Source organism: Rana temporaria, chromosome 4, assembly GCF_905171775.1.
Source record: "Rana temporaria chromosome 4, aRanTem1.1, whole genome shotgun sequence".
Classification (NCBI taxonomy): Eukaryota; Metazoa; Chordata; class Amphibia; order Anura; family Ranidae; genus Rana; species Rana temporaria.
The window spans coordinates 24,002,282-24,016,368 of record NC_053492.1 but is presented as its reverse complement, the minus strand read 5'-3'; the positions used below and the strand labels follow the sequence as shown (position 1 = coordinate 24,016,368).

The 14,087-nt window shown below is 44.4% G+C and overlaps 1 protein-coding gene across 3 annotated transcripts in view; it reads left to right on the top strand.

Moving 5' to 3' along the window:
• The window catches only part of FBXO16 (F-box protein 16), a 61,392-nt gene extending 51,378 nt beyond the window's left edge, over positions 1 to 10,014 (top strand). For 2 of the 3 annotated variants that reach the window (XM_040348126.1, XM_040348128.1), the window contains 3 exons: positions 798 to 836; positions 5,580 to 5,805; positions 9,725 to 10,014. In XM_040348126.1, the coding sequence (XP_040204060.1) occupies positions 798 to 836; positions 5,580 to 5,805; positions 9,725 to 9,792 (333 nt within the window). In that variant the 3' untranslated portion in view covers positions 9,793 to 10,014. The remainder of the gene's footprint in view (positions 1 to 797; positions 837 to 5,579; positions 5,806 to 9,724) is intronic. The other variant, XM_040348127.1, reaches the window with a different exon arrangement.
• The last annotated feature ends 4,073 nt before the right edge of the window (positions 10,015 to 14,087 follow it).

The window sequence follows — 14,087 nt, the reverse complement described above, 5'->3', positions numbered from 1 at the left end:
ATTTAGGTCTGGACTTTGGGCCATTCTAACACATGAATATGCTTTTGATCTAAACCATTCCATTGTAGCTCTGGCTGTATGTTTAGGGTCGTTGTCCTGCTGGAAGGTCTCAAATCTTTTGCAGACTCTAAAAGGTTTTCTTCTAAGATTGCCCTGTATTTGGCTCCATCCATCTTCCCATCAACTCTGACCAGCTTCTCTGTCCCTGATGAAGAAAAGCCTCCCCACAACATGATGCTGCCGCCACCATGTTTCACGGTGGGTATGGTGTGTTTGAAATGATGTGCAGTGTTTGTTTTCCACCACACTCATGCTCAGCTGCACCGAAACCCAGACGATAGCGCTTATGGGCTTCACATGCCCACTAGCAATATGGAACATGCCAGGGAGAGAAGAATCTAATATATCCTATGATCGGAAATCGGCAATCGAGCGTCGATCGATCCGTAATACGTGAGTCATCTAACTAATAGTTTTTAAAAAGCTATATAGTAGGAACTCTGCTTTAAACATCAAAAGCAAAGAATTAGTAACTGCATTGTATTTTAATATTTTGAACACATAAGAGCATAGAAATTGCATTGCAGAAAGCCAAAAGACAGATCGGACATCCTATTTTTTATTTATTTTTCCCGGACATCCAATTTAAAAAAAAAAAAATTCTGGCTGAAATAAATGGTAAATATGAGAAAAAAAAAATGAATGTGTCAAAAGAGTGATATAGTCACAGCATGTAAACACCGTCATAGGAAAAATGTGTAATAATGTAACAATGTAACCACTCTCCTTTCTTATAGCCGCGTAAATCACCGTTTAGACACGCAGACAATAAACAGGTACAGATATCGCACGGGGGGGCCCCGTGTTGACCCCCACATTCCACATCCCGTCCATACAATGGGGTCCTGTCACCGGTGGATCAGTCTGTCATCGCGGCTGACATCACACACCTGCACCTCTTCATCCATTGTCTGTCATCTCTCGGGGGTGGGGGGGATGAAGGCCGTCACAGTCAAACACCTCCATTACCTGCGTTCACAGAGCACGCTCACATCAAAGGCTCCGGGGAAACGGGAACAAGCTTTCCTTTTTACTTTTACAAAGGGTCGGGCATGTTTGCTCAGCATTTGGTGGAGGAATTTTGTGAAACACGGCTTGAAGCGAAATGCAGCGGGTGCAAACGGATCGCGCCATAATGACAGCAACGCACTGTCTCCTAATCTGCTTATTGGTGGAAGCGGAGTCTTAAAATGTATCTAAAACCGAAACATTTTTATATAGAGGTATAGCAAAAAATTATTCTAACCTTTTTTTTGGCTAGTTCCACAATCTCCTTTAGAATCACCATCAACCTTGTAGGACCCACCTGATTTGATGCTAATTAACCACTTAAGGACCGAGTCTCTTTCTGAAATTTGGTGTTTACACGTTAAAAACTGTTTTTTTCCCCTGGAAAATTATTTAGAACTCCCAAACATTATATATATATTTTTTTCTAACACCCTAGAGAATAAAATGGCGGTCTTTGCAGTATTTTTGTCACACAGGCGCAACGGTCTTAAAAACACACTTTTTTTGGAACAGTAAAGTTAGCCCATTTTTTTTTATATTGTGAAAGATAATGTTACGCCGAGTAAATTGATACCCAACATGTCAGGCCTTGTACACATGGGCAAGAATCTCGTCAGGAAACAAAACGTTGTTTTTCCCGACGAGATTCTTGGCAAGAATCTCTTGCCGCCCGAGTGTACACACAGACCTTTCAAAAGAACCGCGGTTCTCTTGAAAGGCAAGAACGCGGTGACGTCATTGCGTACGATGAGCATGCGCTCGTCACATTCGATGCCGTCGCCGCCATCTTGCTTCACCCTACCTATGCTGTGGAAGCTACCGCGCATGCGTCAGTCATTTCGAGCATGCGCGGGTTTCCACGGCGACCAGGTAAGTATACACACTCTCGGGTTTCTCGTCGGGAAACAGGCCGACAAGAATCTCGACGAGAAAATAGAGAGCAGGTTCTCTATTTTTCTCATCAAGATTCTGGCCAGATTTCCAGATGATAAACCTGAAAGCCTAGTACACACGCTCGGTTTTCTCAGCAAGAACCTGCAAGAAAACTGCTGATGGAGCTTTCTTGCCGAGAAAACCGAGCGTGTGTACGAGGCTTTACGCTTCAAAATTGTGCCCGCTCGTTGAATGGCAACAAACTTTTACCCTTAAAAATCTCCATATGCGACGTTTAAAAAATTCTACAGGTTGCATGTTTTGAGTTGCAGAGGAGGTCTAGGGCTCGAATTTTTGCTCTCGCTCTAACGATCGCGGCGATACCTCACATATGGTTTGAACACCGTTTTCATATGCGGGTGCTGTTCACAAATGTGTTCGCTTCTGCGCGCGAGCTCGTCGGGATGGGGCGCTTTAAAAAAAAAAAATTGGGGTCACTTTTATTCCTATTACAAGGAATGTAAACATCCCTTGTAATAGAAAAAAACATGACAGATCCTCTTAAATATGAGATCTGGGGTCAAAAAGACCTCAGATCTCGTTTTGACGTCGCTTCCGCCCTGCAGTGATATGGAGACGGGTGGGGGCCATCTTCCCCCTGTCTTGTCTCCATGCACAGCAAGGGAGAGGACCGGATCGCCTCCGCCGCTGCCGACGGCTTCGGTATGTGGTGGAGGGCACCGGAGAGTGGCAGGAGGGGGGCCCCTCTCCTGCAGCGGATAAAAGTGATCTTATGGCATATCCCCCGCAGAGACCACTTTTATCTTGTAGGGGACCACCCGCTGAAGAGGAAAATACCGGGGTTATTGTAACTAGCTGCTACCATAACAACGGTGTTCCTCTTCAAACAGCCGTCGTAAAACTGCGGTAAGTGGTTAAAAGGATTCTTGAGGTCATTCATTTTTACAAAGTTTGGGTAAATCCAAAGGAGGTTGCACATTCAGACTGGCCAGCTTTAGACATCTGTCACCTGAACAGGTGTCCCCATTGGAAGAGATTCCCCTCAATATCTGGTAATCATTGAGAAGGTGAATTTCACCATTACGTTCAACTCTCATTCACTCGTATTTTGGGTCAACATGATTGGTTGTAAAAATGTGCAATTAGCTTTGTTCCGAATTCGTTTTTTAATGAATTTAGACAAATTTGTTAATTCCGATATATCCAAATTAAGGAAAACCCGTTTAACTAATTTTCTCGAATATTTTGAAATTCGAATATTCGGAAATTCTAAAATTCCAAATTTCGTAAATTCCGAATTTCGAAAATTCCTAATTTCGGAAATTCCGAATTTCGGAAATTCCAAATTTCAGAAATTCTAAAATTCTAAATTTTGGAAATTCCAAAAATTCTAATTTTCGGAAACTTCGATTGTTTGGAAATTTGAAAATTCCAAATGTCGGAAATGCGAAAAATTTGGAAATTCGAAATCCAAAAAATGGAAAACTTTGAAAATAAGAATGTACATCAGAGAATTCAAAAGAACAAAATTCGAAAATAAGAACAAGAATCCCAAAATTTGAAAAACCTAATAACTAACTAATAATGACTTAACTATTACTAAACTATTAAATTATAGGTATTGGAATTTCCTTTCAAATTTGGGTGTTAGTGAACATAACGAATGAATTGTCTGAAATAATGAATGCCGTTAATTTGTAACTTCAGATAAATTGGTATTCGTTACGTTCACTAACACCCAAATTTGAAAGGAACTTACAAAAGCAAGGTCCATAAAGACATGGATGAGTGAGTTTGGGGTCCTGACCTCAACCCGATAGAACACCTTTGGGATGAATTAGAGTGGAGACTGCAAGCCAGGCCTTCTCGTCCAACATTGATGCCTGACCTCACAAATGCGCTTCTGGAAGAATTGTCAAACATTCCCATAGACACACTCCTAAACCTTGTGGTTAGCCTTCCCTGAAGAGTTGAAGCTGTTATACAGTAGCTGCAAAGGGCGGGGCCAACTCAATATTGAACCCTACGGACTAAGACTGGGATGCCATTAAAGTTCATGAGCGTGTAAAGACAGGCGTCCCAATACTTTTGGTAATATATTGTGTGTGTATATATATATATATATATATATATATATATATATATATATATATATATATATATACTGTATATAGATAGATACATAGTAGGAAAATCTGTGCCTTGCCTTACATGAGTTCCCCTGTGTACCCAGCTTTGTTATCCAATCCATGCACTCTCCTAATTGAGAACCCCCCACAGTCTTAACCCCTAACTTCTCCATTGTGTCACCCAACCCCATACACACTGCCCTTGTGCACCCCCAGTCCCTCCTCCCTCTTAATGTGCAACCCAACTTCTTATAACCCACTTCCCCCCCCAGGCTCACTAATAGTTGGAGGAGTTTGAGTGCACGGCATGCCGGTTGGCAGAGGAGGGAGTAGAGGAGAGGACGGAGAAGAGAGAGATTAGTTCGCTGCTCACTTTACTCAACTCCGCCCATACAACCTACAAGGGGGAGAAAGGAGGGATCGCGCTGCTGACAGGTCCAGAACGTGAGTGCGCACAGACCGATCTTCCCCCTCTTCTGATCCAAAATCCTTACTAATTTTGCTCCCCTAAGAAGTTTGGGCATCTGTGGCCCCACCCTTGCTACACCACTGCTTAAGAGGGGAATTCCACATAGGTAGATTTCCTCTCACTTCCTGTTGCATTTCTGTCTACTGTCAGGGAAATTTTCCTTCAGTTCAATAAATAATTCTCCAACTGAATTAATAATTTTCCTACTCCATCCAAAATGTATAAAAGGTTTTGGCTGTGTAAACATTTTAATGGCTGTAAACGGAACCATCATAGGATAGGTCAGTTCTGGCACATGCACAGAGCTGATCCGAGCGGCTCTGTACAATGTGATCACTGTGATGACCAATTGCAGTGATCACAAATGTAAACAGGGCAGTGCTTACATTGGAGAGCCCACCCCTTCCTCTTACAATGGAGGATAAATGCTCCAATGCATGGATAAATCATATATAAGTTCCAGATAAGCAGATCAGTGGATCCCAAGGATGTGGGGTCATTTTTAACCCTTCCCCCTCCTGTATAACTCAACACTCCCCTGTCTCTGCAGTGACCTGTATATTAACCCTTCATCTGCAATTTTGTTTAAAATTAACCCCGTCCCCTCCTCCTCCCTCTGTGTATCATTTATTGTATCTAGTGCTCCATCCATTATCAAGCTAAATGTGTTAAACATCCCAGTGTCGGCATGTTTCATCATTTCCAAAAAAATGCTGCAAAAGTAGAAATAATCTTGGGGTGTTTACTTTCATTTTGGGGTTTTTCATACTGTCCTGCCATTTTTATTTGATCTGTTTTATAAAAGTAAGTCAAAGAAGCTGGTATGTTTTTTTTTTGTTTCTTTTTAATTTTTAGTCTTTTTTTTGTAGTAGTACAAAAGTAAGTAAAAAGGTAAAAAAAAATAAAAAAAGTGGCTATTAAAATAGAAGCTTGTTGTTGAAATGAATGTTCTGGCAACAGGGTATATTTCAAAGGAGCACTTTAATAACAATAACCTTTGTATATTCTGTTTCTAGATGTCAATTGCAGCTGAATTTAGGAAAATCCCTAAGGCCCCATCCAGACCGAACTGGGCCGCCCACCTGAACGGAGAATACCCAGCAAATAAGACAACGGCAAAGACCCTGGCACAAAGCACCGAATGGAATGCGGGTATAAGACCTGCACCGGTACGGGCGGGGGTGCCCAAATTGTCCAAGAAGGGGAGCAAGGCCTGTGTCCGCACATCCAGAAGCTCTCCAAGTATGTTCATACTTCTTGAAAGAACCTTATCAAGCTCTTAGTTCCAAAAAAAAACCTCTCCATATGCATTAATCTAAGGGGCAATCCACCTATAATTAATACTGTTAAAAGTGGAGTTTGGTGGGCTAAGTCTTCCTTTGGTTCCCTATATCTGGCTGTATCTCTGGATCTACCGATCCTTTTTGTCATGGACAGGGGTCAGTATCCACAGACAGAGGGACAGTCCAAGAGATAAAAGAATGTACCCGAGGAGACATGGGTATCATGGAGGCAAATAAGGCGCACTGGGGTCACAGGATGGCACGGGATACTCTGGGGTCACAGGATGACACGGGATACTCTGGGGTCACAGGATGACACGGGATACTCTGGGGTCACAGGGTGACACTAAATACTCTGGGGTCACAGGACGACACGGGATACTCTGGGGTCACAGGACGACACGGGATACTCTGGGGTCACAGGACGACACGGATACTCTGGGGTCACAGGACGACACGGGATACTCTGGAGTCACAGGACGACACGGGATACTCTGGAGTCACAGGACGACACGGGATACTCTGGGGTCACAGGACGACACAGGATACTCTGGGGTCACAGGACGACACGGGATACTCCTGGGGTCACAGGATGACACGGGATGCTCAGAGGTCGCAGGGTGACACAGGATGCTATTGAGTCACTGTGCACTGGGGTCACTGGTGATGCAAGATGCTCCGATGTCACTAGGTAATATAGGAATGCAGAGTCACTGGAGGAACAGGAGCCCTGGAGGCTTAGAGGCACTGGAGACACAAGGGTTGCAAAGTTACTGGAGGCACAGGAGTCCTGGGCACATTGGAGATACAGGGAACACTGGAGACTCAGGGGATACTGGAGACACAGGGGTCACAGAGCCACTGGAGCCACAAGAGCGCTGGGAACATTGTAGACACAGGGGTCACAGAGTCACTGGAGGCACAGAGGTGCTGGAGACAATGGAGACACAGGGGTCACCATGTCACTGGAAGCACAGGAGTGCTGGGGATTATGAAGACACAGGGGTCACAGAGTCACTGGAAGCACAGGAACATTGGAAACACTGGAGACACAGGGGTCACAGAGTCATTGGAGGTGCAGAGGTGTTTGAGACACTGAAAACATGGGGGTTAAAGAGTCACTGGAGGCACAGGAGTGCTAGAGACACAGGGGTCACAGGGTCACTGGAAGCACAGCAACATTGAAGACACTGGGTTCACAGAGTCACTGGAGGTGCAGAGGTGCTGGAGACACAGGGCTCAGAGTCACTGGAAGTGCAGAGGTGCTGGAGACACTGAAGACATGTGAGTCACAGTCAGAGTCACTGGATGTGCAGAGGTGCTGGAGACAATGGAGACACAGGGGTCGCAGAGTCATTGGAGGCACACGAGTGCTGGAGTCACTGGGAACACAGGGGTCACAGAGTTGCTGGAGGCACAGAAGTGCTGTAGACACTGAAGACACAGGAGTCAGAGTCACTGGAAGTACAGAGGTTCTGTTGACACTGAAGACACAGGGGAAACCGGAGACACAGGGGACACAGAGTCAATGTAGGCGCAGGGGTCCTGGAGACAATGGAATGTTTCATATTCCCATCGCACACGTTCCTGGTATAAGCTCTCAGAAATAGGGTGCTGCAGCAACAACAAGTTGGACACTGGTTCAAGTCACAAGGTAGATATTTGCCAGCACACCAAGGATTGGCACAGAGTGGCTTCCAAACGGGTAGTTTATTGCATGATCACAACACAAGAAAAGTGCAAAGTGATGATCACATGCCTGACAAAGGGGTCCTGCGTGACTCCGAAACTTTGCACTTTTCTTGTGTTGTGCAATAAACTACCCGTTTGGACGCCACACTGTGCCGATCCTTGGTGTGCTGGCAAATATCTACCTGGATACTACGGAGACACAGAGGTCACAGAGTCATTGGAGGCACAGGAGAGGTGGGAACACTGGACAAAAAAGGGGTGACAGAGTCAATGGAAGCATTCAAGCGGGTGCATGCAGGTCAAGTAAGTAACAAGTTACGCCGACGTAAGTGCAAATGTGCGCCGTCGTATCTGTGCGCCTGACCCACAAACAGATATGCGCCTAAGGCCAGGCTACACCCCGCCGACGTATCTTGCTTACGCCGACGTAGGGTGGGCGCACATTTAGGCTGGGTGCATGGTGCAGCTCCCATTGATTAGCCATTCAAACATGCAAATGAGGGAAATACGGTGATTCACGAACCTGTGTGCGCCCGACGCAGGCTACGCGAGGTGCGCGTAAGTTGTACGTCCGGCGTAAAGTTATTCCCCATAAAGGAGGCGCAACCCAGCAGCAGACATGCAAAGGTCTGCACCAGGGAACACAAGCCGGCGTATTTTACGTTGGACGTGTGTCTGGCTGGGCGTAGGTTACGTTCACGCCGTACAAAGTGATCCGGCGTAGTTTAGGCAGTTGTTCCGACGTGGTTGTGAGCATTCGTAGGGGGATGCGTCCACATCATGGCGCATGCGCAGTTCGTAATACGTATCTGTCTGGCGCTCGGCACATCATTTGCATGGGGTCACCCCTCATTTGCATGGGTCACTCCCACTTCCACCTATGCCGGCCTACGCCTTCCAATCCTATGCCACGCTGGCGCAGCGTTGGGAGCACTGGCTTGCTGAATTCAATGCTTGCCTCTCCGCGTTATGCCGGCGTGGCGTACAGCGTTTGCGATACGGCGGAGTAATGTGCGCCCACACTCTGTGAATCTGGGCCACCGTCTTCATTTGGGGACCGGTGTCTGCACCCATGCAGCTGTCAAATTGCGGCTGTGTCCATCCCCATTGGCATGAATAGGGCCCCCTGGATGGGGATGCACAGTACACACTTAAGTATGCCCATGTGAATGAGGCCTAAGTGTCTTGTGTTAAGTGCTCTCCAAATCCTATAGGATCACTAAACACTTTTGTTGGTTGGACTGCTTGGCCCAGTCCAAAAAAACGGCGATCGCCTTAGGTGTAGCAATAGGTGGAGGGAGCAAATAGGGCAGGACTTGCAATCTATTGTATGCTGCTGAAGTAGTTCCCAGCACATGGGGGGGTTGCTTTGGCCCTTTTTTGATAATGGACTTTGTACCATCACAGGAGGAAAGGCAGATCATACAGGCAGGGGAGGGCTGGCAGGGGGGGCAGGGTGGAAATCTCCCCCTACGGGCTGGTGACACTATGCACAGCCACCGGTCGCCACTACCAAATGCTGTTATTGCAGAGCAGGAATATACCTGCTGGAGGTCTGTTAACACAGGTCAAGGCCACTTCTCACCTCCCACTGTGCAGCCGTGCCTGTATCAGCTCCAAGGTAGCTGAGCTATGTCTCGTCTCACACATAGCTCAGCCTCAGTGCACACCAGCGCTGACATCCCATTCTCTCTCTGCACAGACACGAGGACTCTGATGTAAGGGGAGGCTCTGTGCGGACTCTGATGTAAGAGGGGCCTCTGTGCGGACTCTGATGTAAGGGGGGCCTCTGTGTGGACTCTGATGTAAGGGGGGCCTCTGTGCAGACTCTGATGTAAGGGGGGCCTCTGTGCGGACTCTGATGTAAGGGGGGCCTCTGTGCGGACTCTGATGTAAGGGGGGCCTCTGTGCGGACTCTGATGTAAGGAGGGGGGCCTCTGTGCGGACTCTTGTGATCAATCTTTGTTTTCCTCGATCCATCACTTTTCCACGCTCTATGGGCCACTTGACTGGACTTGCCCCCGAGGCCTAAGGCTGCCAGCCCTCCCCTGCATACAGGTGCCCTTCATGATGGGAGGCCAAGGTATCGAAATATGCAAAGTAGATAAAGAATCATTATTGTCTCTCTCTATGAACGCCGTGCTAACCAAGTCATCTCTTCCCATTGTTGTGCTTTCCTTTTCCAGCAATAGCTCTGTTTGAGAGTCAGCCATGGCAGATCCCGGCAACAGCTCGCGATTCAGATGACGAGTAAGACCCCAGAGGAGGCCATAGGAGGAATTGGCATTGGGGACATGGGGCAAATGCCCAAAAGGACACTTTTCTTTTGGTCAAATGAAGGCCCACTTGTAATAGTGAAAAGACCTTCTTCTTTGTTGTACATGCTTAACCTATGGCGAGCCAATGGATTCCCTCTAGATGTACAGTACATTGTTCAACTGAGCCATGTAAACAGGTACATGGGTTTTATATTGTATATGCTTATTGATTTCTATCATCCCCCGTACCTGTACACTGTACTGGAATCCACTACTAAAGTCTTTGCTACTCTGGCCATGCAGCCTAAAGGTCCCATCACTCCCCTGGGCACAAGGCGTCCTTTACAGCCCATGAGACATTTGAAGTCCTCCCCGTGTTGAGGTTCTAGACTTCTTAACAGTCACTGGCTGGTTTGGCCTTCTGGGGCTTTTCAAAAAAGAATATATGAATGAAATATTGCATATGAATAGTATGTAATCTTCCACCAAGTCTATTGACCATCTGCAGTAAAAGCTTGTTGTGTACAGAGCTCAATAGCTCAATCTAATAATTATTATGTAATCTTCTACCAAGTCTATTTGCCATCTGCAGTAAAAGCTTGTTGTGTACAGAGCTCAATAGCTCAATCTAATAATTATTATGTAATCTTCTACCAAGTCTATTAACCATCTGCAGTAAAAGCTTGTTGTGTACAGAGCTCAATAGCTCAATCTAATAATTATGATGTAATCTTCTACCAAGTCTATTTGCCATCTGCAGTAAAAGCTTGTTGTGTACAGAGCTCAATAGCTCAATCTAATAATTATTATGTAATCTTCTACCAAGTCTATTAACCATCTGCAGTAAAAGCTTGTTGTGTACAGAGCTCAATAGCTCAATCTAATAATTATTATGTAATCTTCTACCAAGTGTATTTGCCATCTGCAGTAAAAGCTTGTTGTGTACAGAGCTCAATAGCTCAATCTAATAATTCTTATGTAATCTTCTACCAAGTCTATTTACCATCTGCAGTAAAAGCTTGTTGTGTACAGAGCTCAATAGCTCAATCTAATAATTATTATGTAATCTGCTACCAAGTTTATTTACCATCTACAGAAAAAGCTTGTTCTTTACAAAGCTCAGTAACTCAATCTGAGGATGTTACCGTATGTACAGTAATCTTCTACCAAGTCTATTTACCATCTGCAGTAAAAGCTTGTTGTTTACAGAGCTCAATAACTCAATCTGATGAATGTTATGTTATGTTCTACCAAGTTTATTTACCATCTACAGAAAAAGCTTGTTGTTTACAAAGCTCAGTAACTCAATCTGATGAATGTTACCGTATGTACAGTAATCTTCTACCAAGTCTATTTACCATCTGCAGTAAAAGCTTGTTGTGTACAGAGCTCAATAGCTCAATCTAATAATTATTATGTAATCTGCTACCAAGTCTACCGTCTACAGTAAAAGCTTGTTGTGTACAGAGCTCAATAGCTCAATCTAATAATTATTATGTAATCTGCTACCAAGTCTATTTACCATCTACAGTAAAAGCTTGTTGTTTACAGAGCTCAATCTGATGAATATTATGCAATCTCCTATCAAGTCTATTTTCCATCTGCAGAAAAATCTTGTTGTTTACAGAGCTCAATAGCTCAATCTGATGAATATTGTATAATCTTCTACCAAGTCTATTTACCATGTACAGAAAAAGCGTGCTGTTTACAGAGCTCAATAACTCAATCTGATGAATGTTATGTAATCTTCTACCAAGTCTTTTTACCATCTACAGAAAAAGCTTGTTGTTTACAGAGCTCAATAACGCAATCTGAATGCTACTGTATGTACAGTAATCTTCTACCAAGTCTATTTACCATCTACAAAAAAAGCTTTTTGTTTACAGAGCTCAATAGCTCAGTTTGAGGAATATTGTGTCATTTTTTTACCAAGTCTATTTACCATCTGCAGAAAAAGCTTGTTGTTACAGAGCTCAATCTGAAAATGCACACACACACACACACACACACACAAATGAAGCGCCTGCTCCCTATATCCCTGTCTGAGGTTTTGGTCACACAAAAGTAGCCTGATGACAGACAGCTTCTGCTGTTTTGTCTCTTTAGATATCCCATAGTGCTCTGGGAATCCTTTGTCTTTTTAAAATGTTTATCTGTAAAACAAAGATTGTATACATATAAAAAAAAAATCATATATTAAACATCACTTTAGAAGACATATGAATAAAAGTTTATCATAAATATACTAGCTATAGTAAATATAATCGCTCTAAATACACTGGGGTAGATTCAGTAACATTTGCGCTTTTTTTACGTAGGCGCAGGGCACCGTTTTTGCCCTGCGCCCCCGCAAATTTTCTGCGCTACCCTCGATTCACGGAGCAGTAGCTCCGTAAATTGCGTGGGCGCTCCGGCAAAATGCCCGGCGTAAGCGGGCGCAATTTAAATGATCCCGTAGGGGGCGGGAATCATTTAAATTAGGAGCGTTCCCGCGCCGAGCGTAGTGCGCATGCTCCGTCGGGAAGCTTTCCCGACGTGCATTGCGGTAAATGACGTCGCAAGGACGTCATTTTGCTTAAAAAGTGAACGTGAATGGCGTCCAGCGCCATTCACGATTCACTTACGCAAACGACGTAAATTTCAAATTTCGCAACGCGGGAACGACGGGTATACTTTAGCATTGGCTGCCGCAAAAAAACGACGTACGCAAACGACGTAAACTGCGTACGCAGGGCTCGCGTAACGTTGTGAATCGGCGTTAGTATGCAATTTGCATACTATACGCTGACCACAACGGGAACGCCACCTAGCGGCCTGCGTAAGAATGCAGCCTAAGATATGAGGGCATAAGAGCCTTATGCCATGCATATCTTAGGCTGCATTCGGTGTAACAAGCTCTCTGAATCAGGAGAAGTCGTTACGCCGGGGCAAGTAAGCAATTGCGCTGCGTAACTATGGTTACGCAGGCGCAATTGCTCTTTGAATCTGGGCCACTGTCATTGCCTAACTGTAGTTCCAGAAACTGGTATCCCAGAACTTGCCGACCACCTAACAGGGAATTGACATCATGATTTTGATGTTAAATACTGGGGTTATGGCTGCAGCTGTATGCCATAACCCCAGTATAATTGTTTCCCTTAGGCGGCCGACTTTCCGATAAAATTGATCCCAGTGGCAATCGGTGAGCCCGGGAACCATCCGACGTCGGCAATCCGAGATCAGCAATGGCAAGATGGGCTCTGCTCATCTCTATGCCCTTGGAGGACTAGAGCATCGTTATACATCACTTCCTGTTGTCGGGCCATGTAAACATGTTTTTTTTTTTTTTCCTTAAAGCAAAATATTATTTTCTTTCTTTTATCTTTTGCTTTAAAGGAGAAATGTGGGGTCTTTTGAACCCCAGCTCGCTCCAAAAAGAGGACCTGTCATGGTGTATTGGTAGATGTTTAAATTCCTTGAGGTTGCAATAAAAGTGATCAAAAAAGTTTTTATATAAAGGGGTAGTGTAAAAATAAAAAATAAAGTAATAAAATATTTTTTTTTTTTAATCTTTTGCTTTGAAGGAGAAATGTAGGGTCTTTTAGACCCCAGCTCGCTCCAAAAAGAGGACCTGTCATGCTGTATTGGTAGATGTTTACATTCCTTGCGATGGCAATAAAAGTGATCAAAAAAGTATTTTTTTTAAGGGGGCAGTGTACAAAAAATTATTATTTTTTTTTTTCAAAGTGCTCCCGTCCCCGCATTCTTACGCACAGTAGTGAACGCATACGTAGGTCACGCCCACATATGTAAATGGTGTTTGCAGTTATCGCCTTGAACGTCCGTATGAGAGCAATAATTCTAGCATTAGGCCTCCTCTGTAACTCTAAACTGGTAACCTGTGGAAACTTTAAAAGCATCGCCTATGGAGATTTTTAAGAACCGCAGTTTGGTGCCATTCCACGAGTGCACGCAATTTTAAAGTGTCACATGTTGGGTATCTATTTAATCGGTTTAATATCATCTTTAATATTATTTAAAAAATTGGGGTATCTAGTATGCTTTTTTTTTTTTTTTTTATCGTTAAAGTGTATAATTTCCCAAAAATTGCATTTGAAAAACTGCTGCGCAAAAACCATGTGACATAAAAAATTGCAAAGACCGCCATTTTATCCTCTAGGGCCTCTGCCCTAAAAAATATGGGCCAGATCCACATAGATCGGGGTAATTTTAAGCAGGCGTATCGTATCGTAGTTACGCTACGCCGCCGCTACTTTGAGAGTCAAGTGCTGTATTCTCAAAGCACTTGCGT